The sequence below is a fragment of the Euprymna scolopes genome, chromosome 32, assembly GCF_053919585.1.
Source record: "Euprymna scolopes isolate OS-2025 chromosome 32, ASM5391958v1, whole genome shotgun sequence".
Lineage (NCBI taxonomy): Eukaryota > Metazoa > Mollusca > Cephalopoda > Sepiida > Sepiolidae > Euprymna > Euprymna scolopes.
In genome coordinates, this window is record NC_136513.1 from 8,158,486 (window position 1) to 8,177,648 (window position 19,163).

The 19,163-nt window shown below is 32.5% G+C and overlaps 1 protein-coding gene and 1 non-coding gene across 3 annotated transcripts in view; both read left to right on the plus strand.

Moving 5' to 3' along the window:
• The window catches only part of LOC145256207 (protein phosphatase 1 regulatory subunit 36-like), a 72,538-nt gene that overhangs the window by 2,201 nt on the left and 51,174 nt on the right, over nt 1-19,163 (plus strand). For both annotated transcript variants that reach the window (XM_080114820.1, XM_080114821.1), the window contains exons 2-3: nt 3,379-3,440; nt 16,829-16,876. In XM_080114820.1, coding sequence (XP_079970946.1) covers nt 3,379-3,440; nt 16,829-16,876 — 110 coding nt within the window. The remainder of the gene's footprint in view (nt 1-3,378; nt 3,441-16,828; nt 16,877-19,163) is intronic.
• Nucleotides 3,489-3,561, plus strand: Trnav-uac (transfer RNA valine (anticodon UAC)). The gene has a single exon. It is a non-coding gene; the product is annotated as a tRNA-Val (tRNA).

Consider the following 19,163-nt stretch of genomic DNA (forward strand, 5'->3'; position numbering starts at 1 on the left):
ATCTACCTACTTGTGGTGACAAAATTAATGAAATATAAAAAAAATTCCAAAAACTTATGAAGTAGAAAATTAGATATTAATGAAAATATTTTTCGAACAAAAATTACATAAAATAATGAACAGAATAAACATGGGAGGTAACTGCGGTCTTGTTAGACCCTCCCCCACTACGAAAAATAATAGTGGCGGATCATTGAATCATTAAATCGTGAAAGTACATGTTTTATGTAATAAAGCTGTAAAATATGTTATTAATTGCGACACGACAAATTAATTAGATGACATAGTTTTAGTTGAAATTGACATTAAAAAAAAATTAAGTAAATAGCATTGATTTTTTAAATGTAAATTCATTTTTGCAGCTTTTGATTTTCGTTTTTATGGAGATTGGAGCGCCAGAATGTTTTTTGTTTGCTTTGTTAAAGATAGGATGACAGATCGAGTTTTAAAAATATGTTGTTTTAAGCAAAAACAACTTTCCTTAGTTAATTGTCATGTCAAAAATAGTTATATATCCAAAAATTACGAAAATTCATCGAGTAGAAAATTATTTATAGTTAAAAGTAATTTTTACGGATAACTGGGGGGGGGGGGGTATTTTCCCTAGATGTGAACGCATCGAAGATTGCGAATACAGGGGACATATTATTTCCTGTTTCGACACTTTAATTACGAACTTTTTGTTTTTTGTTTTCTTTTACTAAAAATACAATAGCAGTTTGAGCGTTTCTACACTTAGGGAATCGTAATATTTAACTTCACATGAAAACAATGGTATCTACGTATTCCTCGTATTTTTAAGATGATTATATCCAAAAATTACGAAAATCGATAAGGTAGAAAATGATTTATTAAAGAAAATAGAAATAGAATTTGATGAAAACGATCATAAGACACAGGAGAGTTCCAAAGGAATGTAATTTTCCGTTTCGATTTAAACAAGATGGCGGCAATTTTTCACTTGCTACCACTATTAAAGTGTTTTTTTTTTTTTTTTTAATAATACGTAATATTCAGGTAATTCCGACTGAATAATTTTGACGCTACCATTGTGTATTATTAGAATTTGTCAAAAAAATTAGTTGAAACCATTGGGTTTTTTTTTTTGGGGGGGGGGGTTTAATCTGAAAACTCCATTTGTCGACTACAAAATCTCGTCCCAATAGTGTAGAAGCACCGTATTGTGTTCTACTCCATGAATTTTCGTAATTTTTTTTATATATTACTATTTTCGACAGGACAAGTAAGTACTGTTGTTTTTCCTCATTTTATAATGCTGTGCTGAGCGTTTAACAAGGGAGCATCAGCATCAAGTGACATTTTTGGTAAGTTTTTACTTACTTTCCGCCTTAACAATCACCTTTTAAATTAAGTTTTCGGGATGCTGAAAACGAATATCGCATTTAAATTTGCTGCAAACAAGTTTTCTGGATATTAATGTATTTTCTTATGTTATAAGTAGTGCCTATTTTTGACGCGCGTGCGTCAACAATATGCGTGCGTTTGCGCGTACAAATATGGCTACCATTTATTAGATAAGGAATTGCATTGCTTAATATCTGGAAAACTACTTGTTTGCGGCAAATTTCAATGAGATATTCATTTTCAGCATACTCAAAAATCGGAATCCGTCGTCATTTTGAAGGTGATTGTTAAAGTAGAAAGTAAGTAAAAAAAATTGCCCCATTTGACAAATGTGTGTGTGTGTGTGTGTGTGTGTTTATTTATTATTATTTTATTTTATTTATTATTATTTTTTTCGGTATGACTCGATCAAGGATTGAACACTGGTCCCCCGCGCCCGACTCGCGAACACTGCCACAGTGGCAGTGGCACTTACTGAGTAGATTTCTATCAATGTTTTGTTTATTTTTCGAGTTTTCAGCGATTATCGAGTCTCCGAAGACGGTATCATCCTCGTTTCCAACCTCCTGTGATCGTTTTAAACTCTTCAAAATATGTTTAAAAAGTAGTTGGTACTTAAGCAAGACATTAAAAAATGAAAATATTGAAAAAAAAAGTTATATTGTACGTATCCGTTTTGGACTGAAGATCTCCGAAAAAAAAATTTTTTTTCACTTAATTTGATCGAGTAGGTTTTTTTTTTTTTTTTTTTTTCACAGCGGAAAAACACGTTTTTATGCGAGCGCGTTGAAGTCAGCCATTATGGAATTTGTTGAATACGCCACGGGGGGATAACTAAATGTAAAGCGCCGACACTCCCTCCCCATCTTTAATACTAGCTTTTCTTCCTAAAAATCGAACCTTTTGCTCGGTATCATAACAAATTGTTTTTTCGCTATAAAACAGAAACTACTTGAGTGAATTTTTTTTTTTCGGAGAACTTCGTTCGATAATGGATACGTACAATTTAAACTTTTTTCGATATTTTCATTTTTTAATGTCTTGATTAAACTGTACAAGTACCTAAAATTTATTTGGAATTTGTGTTACAATTCTCAGAGAAAAAGTTGTCAGAAAACAAATATATAACAAATAAATATTATCAAAGGCAAGATAAGTTACTTTTACCTAACTGGGTAAGTTTTAAGTGTTTTTTTTTTTTTATTTAATGTAATTGGTTATTCGGTTCGCAAAAACAAGTAATATTGATCGCTACGAAAGAACAAGGAGAAATAGCCGCGATGTCTCTTTACACCTTTGAAGTCTCAATAATCACTTCAAAATAAGAAATAAAACAAAATGGTGATGGAAACCCAAACCCACCCAATAATAAATGTCACGGTAACATTCATTAAGTGGGTTTCTACCACGATTTTGCTTTATTTCTTATTTTGAGGTCTTTGTCGAGACTTCAAAGACATCGCGGTCATTTTTTTCTTGTTCTTTTCTTGGGTATAAAGCCGCATAAACATTTTACATTAAATAAAAACACTAAAAATTTATCCAGTTAGGTAGTTATTTGTTATATTTGACAACTTTTTCGTACCTCTGTTGAGTGTAATACAAACGAGAGAGAGAGAGAGAGAGAGAGAGAGAGAGAGAGAGAGAGAGAGAGAGAGATTGCTGATTGTACTCTGTTCTAACCGGTACAAATTAAGCCAAGGGACGTGTTTTCACGTAACACCGACATTTGTGAATCGAGAGGTCATGTTTGTTAACATCTACACCACCACACCTCGACTTTTTAAATGTCTCTCGCCAAAATTTAGTAAATTCACCAATTCCTCAATGCTTGTCTGTCTTTATCTTCTTTTGAAAAGTAAAAAACAAATACGAGCCGCCATCTTAATACTGAAAACAGTGTGTTTACACAGAATATTATTGAAAACATTTCTCTTTACAAAATTATTATAAAAATTATTTTTCACACTAATAAAAATTATTTTAATGGTAAATTAAATTTTTGTATTGTAGAAAAGTTCAACTGAAACTGGAATTTGGGAATTTAATATGAAAACGAAAAATTTGGAGTTCAGGTAAAAATAAGAATATAAGTCTTTCTTTAGCCTTTTTGTATTACTGGAGGTTCTGTGGTGTAGTGGTTATCACGTCTGCTTTACACGCAGAAGGTCGCGAGTTCGAACCTCGCCAGAACCTCAATATTTTTTTTTCTTCTTTATTTAAAATGTAATTAATACAAATACAACTAAATTTAACTAATTTCTAAATTTTGGATTTAATTAACCAATTTACAAGATAAAATATGAATATGAAGGTGATCTTCACTTTGACTAAATTCCAACTTCCTAAAAGAAGAAGCACTTTGGATTGTTTCACTATCATATTACACTTTGAAAAATGAGATAAGAAAATTTGATGCATGTGCATTATAAGTGAATATCTAAAAAAAAAAAAAAATTAAGTGCATTTTAAGTAAAAATACAGCGGACGTTGTCGAGAGTACTCCCCCCCCTCTAAATTCCACAATTTTCACTTTTATTTTTCTTTTTTTTCTGTTAATATCATCGATTACAGACTTAAGTTTCAGATTATAAAAAAAAATTGAAAAAAATTTTTTATAACTTTTCACGTGGGGGTTCAGTTTTCAATAATAACGTTGTACTAAATTGAACACGGTATTTGTGACCACGATGAAAAAGAAAATCGCAACTCTCTCTGATGTGACCGGAAGATAGGAGGGTAAGAACGGAGGGTTTAAAAAAAGGGAATATTTCTTTACCCCTTACTCTTCTCTCCTTCCTCTCTCATGTATGTATCTAAGCTTCTCTCTTTCATCTATGTATGTATCCATCTCATCTATGTACGTATGTATTTATCTATGTACGTATGTATGTATGTATGTATGTACGTATGTATCTATCTATTCATTGTGGTCACAAATTTCGTGTTCAATTTAGTACAACGTTATAATTGAAAATTGAACCCCCAACGTGAAAAGTTATGAATGTTTTGTTTTTTTTTAATTTTTTTTTAATTTGAAACTTAAGCCTGTAATCAATTAACAGGAAAAAAGTAGAAAAAAGTGAAAATTGTGGAATTTATGAGGGGAGGGGGGCACTCTCGACAACGTCTGCCAAAAATAATATTACAGAATTATATGTGATATGTCGAAATTAGTAAAAGTTCCAAAAATTATGAAAGATGATTGAGTAATAAAATAATTACGAGAAAAAATAAAATTTATCAAATAATACAGTTTGTAAGAAATTATTTCTCACATCCCAATTTCCTCCTGGCAGAAGCAAAAGACTCCACAAACACAAAAGAATTCATATCTTTTCAAACTCAAAATTAATTCACAAGAAACAGCAATGAAAGTTTATTTAGTTCTGGTATTGTCTTTTTGCAAAACGGTGGCCCGATTTGCCTCCACATGCCTGGAGCTTTTAGTATGAATTCCTATTGTCGGAATGTTAGTTCGTTGTTCCTCAGAAGGAACCATGAATGTTCATAGTAAACTCAGCGGGAATGTTGGCGCCTATAATTAGGCAGAATGTGAGTCACTTGGGACTCAAGATGAATTGAGATAAGATCCAATATTTGGTAAATATACATGAAGAACAGTTCTAGAATGTCATCCTTAATTTAGAAAGATTCAGCAGGATAAATTGCCTCTGCTTGTAGAGATGTGGTCCCTCGTTCACCAACTGTTTGGTGTTCATAAAGGAATTGTCTTAGCTCCCTCCAGTGGGAGCTGCTGGGGATTGAGTCTATCCCAATGCCGAGTTCTCTGTAGACTGAAAAGAAAGCATGATACAAAAGCGCCCCAAGTGAATCACCTGACACATTCAAATTTAAACCAATGACAGCCGACCACTAATGCGTAGGCGGCTAAACAAAAAGAAAGATGGCGAATGTATATGGAATTTCCCACAAGTTTTATGTGTTTCTTGTATTGAAGTCAATTTCATGTGAAAAATTGACTTACCTCTCTTGTTTTCAATTTATTTTTGCCATTTCAAATTAAAAAATCGGTAATAACGATTTTTTTACAAAAAAAAAAAAAACCAAACAAACTAAAAAACAGTTCTAGCAGATCTACTCAATCATTTTTCGTAATTTTTGGAATTTTTACTAATTTCGACATGACAAGTAATTACGTAATAGTGTTTGTTTTTTTTACTTAGAATGCATTAAAAAATATCATATATCAAATTATAATGCACAAGCACTCGATCTTGTTAATATACTGCATATGATGTCAATTTGTGAATGTAAATATGTCTAAAACACACACAATATTTATTTATTTATTTTTTTACATAGGCAATCACCAATTATCAAGGCCCAGAGGCCACTGGAGGATAACGGTTAAAGAGTGTACAGTAGTCAATTGGACATTATAGTAATCGTTAGTAATGGAAATTCAGTAAATTTGTTAACTTAAGTGGAACGGCTCATCAAAAACTTGTTTACATTGGACTTGAAGACAACCATATCATAGTCAGCTGGAAAGCAGGAAAATGTAAGACAATTCCACAGGCGTGCAGTTCTAAGAAAGAAGCTTTGTTCATGGAATCTACGCTTAGGTTTAGGCACAGATAAAGAGTGGGGGAATTATTGATAGTGTTTTCAGCTAGACGAGTGTTTCTTGTGAAAGTTTGACGAGGGGGGCCATAGATTGAAGCTCAGTCATGAAAATAACGATAAAGCAAAGACAAATTCGCAACATCTTTTCTGTGAGAAAGAGGTTGCACAGAAGAGAAAAGGACATCTACGAGGCTACAAAAGTCTGTTTTGAACTCTATCAAGGCAGGATAAGTCCTTTCTAGTAGCTCCTGCCCAGATGTGGCAACAATACTCTATCCTTGGACGTATCTGGCTCTTATATAGATAGAGAATTATATTTATATATATATTTATATATATATATATATATATATATATATTTATCTAGTATTTCCTTTTCAGATTAAATATGTTTTTAATTCATTTCAAAGTGTTTTTTAACATATTTTATTAACTGTTTGCTCATATATATATATATATATATATATATATATATATATATATATATATATATATATATATATATATATATATATAAAGTTCACTTAAAAAATAAAAATTTTTTCGGAGAGAAAGGTCTAACCTGGCTGGATAGATGAAGCTCTACTCAATTAAGAGGAGCAATTATAAGAAAAGTTAGAGAGATAATAATTAAAGTTACATTAGAACTAGAGGTTATTACAATATGTGAAAGAGAAATGAGAGGGGAAACCTCTTTAGGCCATGGCATTTCATCAGAAGAGGAGGAAAAAAACGGCATTATACAAGAGTAAAGGGAAGGAAGACGACACTGATTTTATATACTCTTGTATGATGCTGTTTTTTTCCTCTTCTGATGAGAAGCATTTAGCCTTGAAATGCCATTTATTGTATTATTAACCCTATCCTTACTGATATGATAATGTAGTAAAGTTCTGATGTAACTTTAATCATTATTTCCCTATCTTTTCTTTTATATATATATATATATATATATATATATATATATATATATATATATAGTCATCTACATACAGTACTGTTTCGCTGTATCACAGATCATCAGAGTGGCTAGACAAACAACCACCTCAAGCCAGGATCGAAACTCAAAAAACGACACTCGATGCTTCTAACTGTTATGCAATTCAGCTGCTACTATGCGGGTAGTGAGTTAAGAACAAAACGCCTAAACTTAATTTGTTTACACAAAGAGCATCGCTTGACGTTATGGAGAAAGGAAGGAAAACTTGTAGCTTTTATGAAATTTTCAATTTATCATCTCCATTTTCAGGGGACTTCTTCAGGAAATGATAGAGATGATTGAAGAATGAAACAAAAAATATATAAATATATATATATATATCTTACTTTTCAGAATGGAAGAAACGAAAGTCTTTCTGCTTATCATGGTATATTTTGTTTTATATCTCAATCATCTCTATCATTTCCTGAAGAAGTCCCCTGAAAATGGGGACAAAACATTGAAAATTTCCTAAAAGGCTAGTGGATTTTCTTCCCTTTTTATATATATATTTTATAACTTACTATATATATATATATATATATATATATATATATATATATATATATATATATATATAGTAAGTTATAAAATATATATGGCGATTAAGCTACACTGAATATTCCGCGTTTCATCCACTCTAGGATTCTTCAGGCTTAAGCCTGAAGAATCCTAGAGTGGATGAAACGTGGAATATTCAGTGTAGCTTAATCACCATATATATATTTTTAACTTACTAACTAGCTCTACCTATGTATTGAGCACTGTTGAAGTAAATACTTAAAGTTTACACATAAATTTGTACTTTTGTATATTAATTTATGTGAGTAAATGAAGTAATTATATATATATATATATATATATATATATATATATATATATATATATATATATATATATATAGTTACCTGCATACAGTATTGTTTCGTGGCATCACAGCTTACCAGTGTGGCTAGACTAGCAACTACTTCAAATGCCACCAAAACTCTGGGAATGTTTACAATCTTGTCACCGTGCACATTTTATCTTTAAATGAATGTTTTAGACAGTAGAAAGAAGAGATAGTGTAAAGAAAATGACAAATAATAAAAGGTGAGATAAACTACATGATAAAAATATTAGAGAGAGGTGGGGAAAGATGGGGAATGAGGAGAAAGAGAAGTGATGATGGGAGAGAGATATAAGAAGTCTATTATAACACACAATGTATTCTGAAATCCTTAGACTTTGTGAAAATTGTATGTGCCAAAACATTCTATATGAAATCATTTTATTTTTGTTTGAATTAAAACTAAGAGAAAGCACTACAAATGGTTGAATGCAGTTACTATGTGCACGTTCTTGTATCTGTTTTTTATAAGCTTTCAAAGCAACGATGCAAAGACAGAAACAGGTAATCACACAAATGTGAAAAATTGTAAAGCTATTCAAGTCGGTAGATTTAATTTTCTTGCATTTGGTAAAATTTATTTGTTGTATTTTTTTTTTTTGTTCATTGTTTGGATTTTTTTTTCACTATACTCCACGTTTGCTGAGTAAACAAATATTTTATGCAAACAGATCTAGGGTTCTTCTTCTTCTTCTTCTTCTTCTTCTTCTTCTTCTTCTATTATATAAAAGGCAAATGTCTGTGTGTTTGTGTGTGTGTTTGTATATCTGCTAAAAACTTTTCTCATACGCATTGAACCAGGTCGAAACGGGTACCATCTTGAAGGGCCCTGGATGTATAATATGTGAAAATTAGAAAAAAAGATTCGTTCTGTGGCAGTCAACTAGACCACTTTTTTGGAAGCGGGGGGTGGGGTCTTTTTTTGCAAGTCACGCACGCATATTAAACTAAAATTATGTTTAAAATGCTTATTTTGCAATGTTATGGATCCATAAGCATTTATGGGCGCGTGGGCAAAAGGGTTTTGCCATAAGTTCTTTCCCCATGCCTTCTTCACTCTTTTGCATTTCACGTTCGAGCTCGACCACCACGACTCATTCTTTTTTTCTTTTTTTTTTTGGTAGCACAGGCACTCCCTGCTATTTTGATTGAAAGAAAAGTTATTTTGATTTATTGGGGAGGGGATGGAGGTTTCAGCACACGGGTATCCACTCATTAGTTAATAAATAAATCACAAAATAAATTTTAATAGAAAATAAATAGAAATGAAAAAAATTCAATAAAAATTAATTAAGGTAATTGTATTATGTTACAATTGGAACAAAAGTTTTTGCATCAACGTAAGTGTGCATGGCCGATGATTTGCTTGGTATTGTTATCTGTGTAAACACGGTTATCTAAGTTTCCATGACAATGGACCTGTTCTGTCTGCCATTTTCTTGCACAGGGCGGCAATTGCACTTGACCCAGTTTCTATGGAAACGAAAATGTTCGAACGACTAGGTTATAATCCCAGAGAGCAAACACAAATAACTACAACTATGATGAAGTTGCATCATTTATCTCATTTTTAGGATTATGTACTAGTTGTTAACTTGTTGTAAATAAAAAATAGTAGGTACATTAAGAAACTTTTTAGAAGCCAATACAATGCATTAGTGTAATGGATGGTCACTAACTGAAGCAAAATAAGACATATAACAGTGGAAAAAGCTATGCAGATACAACTTTTATTAATCTATATATATAAAAGCGAAAATGTGTGTATGTATGTATGTATGTATGTATGTGTGTTCGCTTTTTGTGTATGTCTACAAAAGGCTTTTTTCGCCATGATTCTCGGTTGGCTCGCCCCTTCTTAAAACTTTTTATATGCTGTCTAAATAATAATATCTACAACTAAGGAACTCTGGTCGCAGCTATCTTTAATTTACCTGACTTTTACAAGCTATTTTCGAGATATTTTTTGACCGCTGCATAGGGGGAAAACAGAAACTAGCTTCCAGCGCAAAACTAGGTCAAACATCACGCGACTTAACGTTCTCGCACCTGTTAATTTCGTTTTATAAACGTCAACTTAACACCCTTATTAATTCATCTATTCCCGTGGTCGAGATGGTTGGGTCGCAGGGTTTTTTTTTATCCATTTCCTTTCCACCTCCGTGTCAAAGGTTCAGGGTTCAAGCCTACCTTTCTACTAAAACTTTTTTTTTCTTTTACACCTCCAAATACCCGGCCAACGTTTTTTTTTTTTTTAAAGTTGTTTTGATATCAACACACACCTTCAAACACCCGGGCAACGCCAGGTACCCCCCGCTAGTACAATATATATGTATGTTTAGTTTTTTTAATATTTTAGACTTACAGTTTGTTCTTATGTCAGATGGAAATCCCGTATTACATAATATTTCGGGAAATATTATTTCGTCAAATATGTGCTATAACCCAGTATGCACATTTGAACTAAAATTGAACACATATCTGACGAAGGAATAAATTCCCCAAAATATCATATAATATGAAACTTTCATTTAACCATACTGACACAAGTAAGAACACAATGTAAGTATAAAATTTGAAAAAAAAACATGTATATGTAGCATTGATAAACGGCGAATTTGCATAGCTTATTCCACCATCATATGTCTTAATTTGCTTCAGTTTGTATCTATCCGTTACACCGTTGCATTGGATTGCCTTCAATAAACTTCCTTTAAGCAAATTGCATTAAACTCTTTAAAATATATTACTTTACAGATTTCTTTTGTAATTTCTTTGATTATGGAGCACACCTCTTTAAGTTTTTTTTCTACTTTCCTGACTTTGTGTTATATCTTCCTGCCAAATAATAAACATTAAGCTTATTTCTTCATATACAAACAACAAATATGGCAATAAAATGAAGCACTTATCTGTGACAATCAAACGTGAAAATAGTGCATATTTTTTCATAAGTTTTAGTTTAAAACAAAGAAAAATAGGATCCGTTTTGTTATGTATATTATAAGAATGATTTTGAAAAGAAGATTTTGAATATTTTTAATATAATTTTTAATTCGAAAAACGAAATTTTGTTCATTTATTTTTATTATTAGCAATTGCTATTGAGCATCTATATATTAATACGATAGCGTGTGTTATTTTGTGTGTCACACTTACATCTTTTTTCTTCTGAGTGACTATCGTTTATAATTGTTATGGCCTTCCATTTCTTGTAATAAATAATTTTACCAAGAATTCTTCATAAGTTTTGGTTTCGGTTTCGATTATAGCTGATGGCACTCAAGTCATTTATGTTTTTCTTAAATAATTTTACCATGAATGAAAATATATATATATATATATATATATATATATATATATATATATATATATATATATAAGTGAAAATGTCTCTGTGTGTGTATATATAATAATATATACGAAATCTGCAAGAATTAAAATATCATATTTAAGCATATTTTATAACCGGGCTACACCGAGCGTACCTACTAGCTTAGATAAATACTTTTGCAGTTTTACCAAAAGAGCTACAATAATATCAGGGTGTCTCCATTTACGCTGAACATCCACAGAATGCCAACATCAATATATTACATATGAATGAGTCTGATGTGAAATTTCCACAGGTTCTGCTAGTAGTAATTAATAAATTATATAATAAACAGTCTAATGCATAATTAAATTGATAACATATTTTTTTTTTATGGTGTTATCGGTAGAAGAATGAAAACTTAGTACTGTGTGAGTGCAGGATACTCCTACTACTACTGAAATTAGTAATCAACTGGAAAATAGCTGATCGGATAAAATATAAAAATCAATGAATTTGAACAAAAGTATATTAAACACATACAAATAGGTTTAAATCGCATACAAAGCAGATTTTTATATGTAGCTTTTTTATGACGCTATACCAGCTAATAGAACAGGGGAAATTCTCACTTTACTTTTTATATATAAGGTATGCATTGTATACAAATTATTATCAGTTGGAAAAGATGTCAAAGTAAGGTTTCAGGAATTGGATTGAACAATTTAAAAATTCAGGAGATAAAACATGAAATAAGCTTTTTCAATTTTAAGCATCTGATTGAATCATTTAAAATTTCAAGAATCGGACTAAAATTTTTTTAATTTGCAGAAGTCGGATCAGAGTTGTTTTTAGATTTCAGAACCTTTTAAGATTTCAAGAATCGGTTGGAATCTTTTGAGATTTCAAGAATCGGTTGGAATCTTTTGAGATTTCAAGAGTTAGATTGGACCTTTTAAAATTTCAAGTGTCGGATGGGACCCTTTTAGATTTCAGAAGTTGGATACCTTTTTAGATTCTAGCTGTAGGATTTGAGTCTTCTAGATTTCAAGAGTCAGATTGGACCCTTAGAAGTTTCATAAGACAGATAAGACATTTTTAGATTTAGTAGTCAGATTGGATCCTTTTAGATTTCAGGAGTCGGATAGTACCTTTTCAGATTTCAGGAGTTGAATCGGGCAGTTTTTAGATTTAAGGATTTAAATCAGACCTTTTTTAGATTTCAGGAGTCAGATTGAACCTTTTGAGATTTCAGGAATCGTATTAGACCTTTTTAGATTTCCAGAGTAACATTAAAGATTTTTAGATTTAAGCAATGAGATTGGACTATTTTAGATTTCATCATGCAGATAGGACATTTTTAGATTTCAAAAGTCAGAATAGATCCCTTTCAGATTTTATGAGTCTGATTAGCCCTTTTTAGATTTCAGGAATCGGATTGGACTCTTTCAGATTTCAAGAGTCGGTCAGTACCTTTTGAGATTTTAAGAGCCGGATTGAACCCTTTTACTTATCAGGAGTTGATTTGACCTTTTTCGATTTCAGGAATCAGATTGGACCTTTTTAGATGTTATCAGGTGGATAAGACAATTTTAAATTTCAGGAGTTTGAGCAGACCTTTTTAGATTACATGTGTTGGATTGGACCCTTTTAGATTTCAAGAGTCGGATAGGACCTTTCTGGATTTCAGGAGTCGTATTGCACCATTTTAGATTTGATCTGGCGAATAAATCTTTTTTCAATTTCAGGAGTCAGAATAGCCCCTTTTGGATTATATGAGTCAAATAGAACTTTTTTAGAGTCTATGAGTTAGATTGGACTCTTTTAGATTTCAGCAGTTGAGTAAGACTTTTTTTTAGATTTCAGGAGTTGTGTAAGATCTTCACTTATAGATTTCAAGAGTCAGATTAAAGATTTTTGTAGTCAGATTGGATCCTTTCAGATTTCAGAAGTCGGGTAGAACTTTTTTAGATTTACAGAGTTTGATTGGATTGGACCTTTTTAGATTTTATCAGGCAGATAGTGATTTTTGAAATGTCAGCAATCGAGTAGGACCTTTTTAGATTTTAGAAGTTGGATTGGACCTTTTTTTTCTCTTACTTGGGAGTCACCACTTATCAAGACCCGAAGGCCACTCGAGGATAAGAGTTAATGAATGTAAGGTGGTGGTTTAGCAATCACTAATGGTGTAAATTGGGTAGAATTTGATTATTTATGAGAACGGCTTATGAGGAACTACTAGGTTTCGAAGCCGGTTTTGAATTTTATAAAGGCAGGATAGGGTGTGCCGAGCAGCTCCTACCCAGATATAGCAACAGTGTTCCATTTTAGGGTGCACCTGACTCTTATACAGGCAGAGGATTGCATCGGTAATGAGATACTTACTGGAGCAGTAGAGTGATCCAACCATTTTACCAACAATGTTGGCAACAGATTTGATGTATGTGTTTCGTTTCAGCTAAGGAGTGAAGGTCAGTTCCAGAAGCTTGTCAAGATATGGTGCTTCCACAAGATGAAAGCCATTCATTTCAATTGTGGTGTGGTGGGGGATCAAAGCAATTATGATGAAAGGAGAGAAGCTTGATTTTCAATGAATTAGAATTAACCAACCACCCTTTCCCCAATTGCATCACATTCTCAAAATTAGAAGAGAAAGAATCAGAAAAATCTTTGTAATTGCTGGCTTTGAAGTGTCGCCATAGATTGTCGTGTCCTCTGCATAAATATCTACGAATAACCTAAAAATGTGATTTAGGAAATCATGGCTGAAGATCAGGAACAGGGCTGGGCCTAGGATGGAATAAGTTTCTGATTTCTGCCCATTAATGATTACTCTTATAAGCCTATCAGAGAGAAAGAATTTTATAACTGAGAGGACATCCCCAGCTATTGCATAGCTGGCAATCTTGTGAAGTAGACCTTTATGCCATTTTAAGCTTTTGATATGTCAAGAGCTATTTCTCTAGAAATGAAGCCTCTATTGAGAGATTCACTAATTTAGGATATAACAGTTAATACATCAGCTGTAGATCCTGCAGAATGGAAACCATACTACATGTCACTGAGCAAGTTATTTTTACTGAGGTGGTTCACCACTTCTCTGTTTATCACAGTTTCCAGCAACTTAATGACACACAGGAGACTGATTGGTCTGTACTGAGAGGGAGATGACCGATCTCTGGAATTTTTAAATACTGGGCAGACCGATGAAGTTTTACGTGATTTTGGGAAGCATTTCTGATTAAGACAACATTTAAACAGCTTAGTAAGTATGGGTGCTAATTCCGGTTGAAGTTTTTGAGCATTATGACAGGAATGATGTTGGGGTCAGTTGCTTTACTAGAATCAAGGTTTTTGATAAGCTTGGTAACATCATGTACATAAATTTGTATGTCGCTTCGTGTGTTTTCAGTCACAGGAGGGAATACAGGGGAGGAGTGTAGACAGCCCTGATTGCAAAGGGTAGAATTTGCTGCAAAGTTTTTGGCAAAAGTTACTTTGTTAGTTGCTGAGGAGAATACCTCAGGTCCATTGATGATGGTAGGGATAGAGGATACACTTCTGTTCAGGACCTTGTTTATTATTTTATATTTCAGGAGTTATATAGGATGTTTTTAGATTTCAGGAGTCGTATAAGACACTTTGAGATTTCAGCAGTCGGGTATGATCTTTTTTAATTTACAGTCGGATTAGACATTTTTATATTTTAAGAGTTGGATTGAACCTTTTGAGATTTTAGGAATCAGATTGAACTAGGCACTGCCAAAAATGGCCGCAAAATCAAGTTGTTGTTGTTTTTTAAAACTAAATTACATTTATTAAAATCCATTAGTTCTGAGTAACTTTTTTTTTTCCAGAAAGATAAAACCTTGAATTTTATCATATAGAAAACAGAATAATGTAAAACTTTTTCTACTATTTTTAATGAAATTTTAAATGTTAAATTTTCCCAAAAAGTTAACAATTGACATTTTTTGTCTTGCACAAAAAACGTACTTAAATATTTAAAAAAAAAATGTTTTTGAAAGAATTAATTTATTTATTTATTGTCTAACTAAGATTTAGGATGATTTTCTAAGAGAATATGCAAAAATATTATAATATAAGTACCTGAATTTCAAATAATTCCATTTATTCATATAGGTAACCAGATATTTCGCGTCCATGTAGAGTCGAGATCGACTCTGTTTACGTTTGCGATTTATAAGAAGAAAACTATGGAAGACCAAACAGGCCAAAAAAACTTATTTTTCAGTGACGAAAATTTCAATGTATTATTAAGCTGAGGCTGGCCAGTACCAGATGGGTGACCATTTGTATGAGTTTGGTTTTTAATGTGTATGTGTGTGGGGGCCAGACTCCCCAAAATGGGGGGGGGGGCAATTTAAAGCAGAATAAAAAAAATTATTTCAGCGCGTTTGGTCCACCATAGTCGAAAGGCGGCAAACGTTTTCAAACGGGATCGAAAAAAATGATGCTATTTTTAACACAAAGGGCACAACATTTATCGAATTTTTTTTTTTGTATCGATTATTCAAAGCATGCCCTGTTTAATAATGGTCATGCATTATTCGGCTCGCTAAAAAAAAATTGTTAATTTATTTATCAAAAATTTTAAAATGGCTTTTTTCGTATAAATATTAAAAAAAATTTTTTTTTGTTTTACTTAACTTAAATTAATTATTTTACTTAACATATCCACCGAATTTCACACTTCAAAACTCAAAAGCGGGATAATTAAACACAATCGAAGTTCTGATATTCAGACGTCAAAATAAGGTATGCAAACAATTTTTTTTTTTTTTTTTTAATCTATAATTCTGTCCCTTACAACAACACAATATGTTTTGTTCAGTTTCAGATGATTATTTTAAGCATATTTGTTCCCACTTCAAAACAAGGGGGGGGGTTGTAAGCAAAAAAATATATATATATAAATATCGTTTATGAAAAATAAGTCCACTGTTATAAAGTTCATTCTTCTCCTAATAATCGCTGAAAATTTCATATTGATCGGATAATTACCTGATTTTTGGTAGATTTTTAAAAAGACGGTCCGTCAAAAAGTACTGACCTGCCCCCCCCCCCCAGTTTTGGCGGTGCCTAGATTGAACTCTTTTAGATTTCATGAGTCAGATAGTAATTTTTTAAATTTCAGGAGTCGGATTGTACTTTTTTAGATTTTATCACATGGATAGGACATTTTTCAGAATTTTGGTCAAACCTTTTTAGATTTCTTGAGTTAGATTGGACCCTTTTAGATTTCAGGAGTTGGATTGGATCCTTTTATATTTCAGGAATCGTATAGAACCTTTTGAGATTTCATGAATCAGATTGGACTCTTGTAGATTTTAGGAGTTGAATAGGACCTTTTGAGATTTTAGGATATGAAACAGAGTTTTTTTTAGATTTTAGGAATTTGATCAAACCGTTTTAGATTTCAGAGGTTGAATCAGACCTTTTGAGATTTCAGTTGGATCAGGCCTTTACAGATTTCAGGAATTGGATCAGTTCTAAAATTTTAGGAATCAAAGTTCAGTATTTTGGCTGATGACTCTACATCCTTGACCGTAGCCTAGAAGTGTTGCAAAAAATACAATCAAGATGGAGGAAACAGTCAACAAATCTAAATAATAATCATCTCATAAATATCTTTAATAATCAAAAGAATATTCGTTTCTCTTTGTTTTAGGCCATTTGCAAGCGCTGATTTATCCGTGTCAATGGGTAAACTTGAACAGTAAGTAAATGACAATTACTTAACATAAGACCATTTATACTTATGCCTTCTGCCCAAAAATGTCTTTTTAAATCATCATCATAATAATAATAATCAGCAGCAGCAACAACAATAACATCGTTTACAGACTGGTATGTGTTCGATGGTTTTCAGAAATTGACTTCCAACCTTATCCCTGGTCAGGTTTCTTTGGAAGCCATTTCCTTAAATGAGGCAACCTGGAGAGTTGGTGGGGACCAGTGTTTTTATCAAAACACCATTTCTAGTTGATTGCTCACCAAGGTTAAAGAACGTTTTACCTGTTCTTTACTGATGTTTAAAAAGAAAACAATGATGTAATAGATATGAGTACATCCAAGTTTCTCTTTACAAGAATATGATTAGTTAGTTAAGCCATAAATACTGACTGGTGGAGCAACCTGGGAAAGACATTGAATGGTATGCTGAAAACCTAACACTAAACATATACACACTCTAACCGCAAACACCATAGCCAAATCACTCAGCTACTTCAACGAATATATTCCTTTCACGAGACATACCAAAAAATAAAGCCGCTTTCAGGACTGCCAACAATCACTGTAAAAGAGTAATAAAAAATGCAAGAGAATTGTTTGCTCAGTCCGTTAAGACCAAAGTAGCTGAGCAGCAGCTTGGTTCCCACTAGTTTTGGCAAATAGCAAACAGGGTCCTAAACAGAAGTGTGTGCTCTATCCTAACCATCATCAATGAACCTGAGGCAATCTCGTCAGCATCAGATGAAGCCAAACTCTTTACCGAGAACTTTGCAGCTAATTCTACTCTATGCGATCAAAGCTGCCAACCCCTCTTATTTCTTCCTGTATTTAAAAACATGCTATGCACATACAAATATCCGTGTGTGATAGAGGCAGAATCGTTTTGTTACAACAGTGACAAATACTGTATAATTGACATCGTGACTGGTCTCAGATCAAGCATTAAATTTGGATGAAGACAATGAGCAGGCAATCAGGACCAGTGCAAAATGCAGGCTCTCACTCACACCATTTTCTTAGGTAAAATATCACTACGTGCTTAGCCACAAATTTTCATCTTTATTTTTTGGTATGTCTCACAAAAGAAAAATATTCGTTGAAGTAGCTTACTCAGATTGTTGACAACCCCATTCACATACTTAATGCCTACTGACAGTAATCTTTTCCTGACAACTTGTTCTGAACAGAAGATTGCATTAATTTTCACTCCAAATATGAGAAGTCTTGGTCAATAACTTTTTATGTCCAGTGATAAAACAGCTATTAATTTTTTTATAGGCCAGATAAGAGACACATTGGGCAATAAATGCTTATGTCCAGTGATGAAACAACCTACATTGTCACAGCAATAGAAGAATACCAGTATCGAGTAGCTGTGCATTGAGCATGTAGCATTGCCCATGTTTGTACCATTTTTTGTGTGCCATCTGTCAAAAGGGGGAGATTGCAATAGGCAGTTTCAGAACATCTTGAAATGCATGGAGTATTGTTGCTACATCTGGGATGATGCACCAACCACTATTCTCTCTCTTTTAGACAGGATCCCCACTCCCGCAAAAGAAGTCTCTAATCTAATAGATCCCTCACTGTCTACCAAGTTCCAGCCCTTGCCGCATTACAGCAAGGTTGCATTTCTGTGTTTGTTTTACAAGTACTTCACTGGAATGCGTTCCAATGCACTTGCTGCACCGGTGCCCCCTTGATGTAAACACCCTCGACAAACGTGACAATCAACAAAATCCCACCACTTTAGACATGAGGTCCATAGATGCTGAAAGACTTTCTACTCTAAAAGCTTCTTTCCACAAACTACTTTGGAATTACCTCTTTGCTCCCTATTTCTCTGACTCTGCAGAAATTTAAATGTAATGTGAACAAATATATCATTGTACAACTCTCTACTAAAGATGCCCCTATAAAACAATTCATCAAAACTTGCACAACCAAGGAATATAACAAAAGATTTTCCTTATTTAAATATTTCCTTATTTTCAACAATTTTAAATCTCTTTTTTGAACATTGTAATTTTCAAAGTTTTCAGTTTTTATTCTACCTAGCAATTCAACAGCAATTCTATACTTTTATTTTGCTAGTTATTTCCTCTGAAGAAAAAAGAAACTAATTTTTGAAACTCCATGGAATAAGGAAAATTTTTCATTATAGTCCTTGTTTTTTAACGTTTCATAAATGAATAAATAATAAATAGTTAAATAAATAATATAAATTTTTATTTTTCATCATTTTATTTTGGCCTATTTTGCTCTATTTA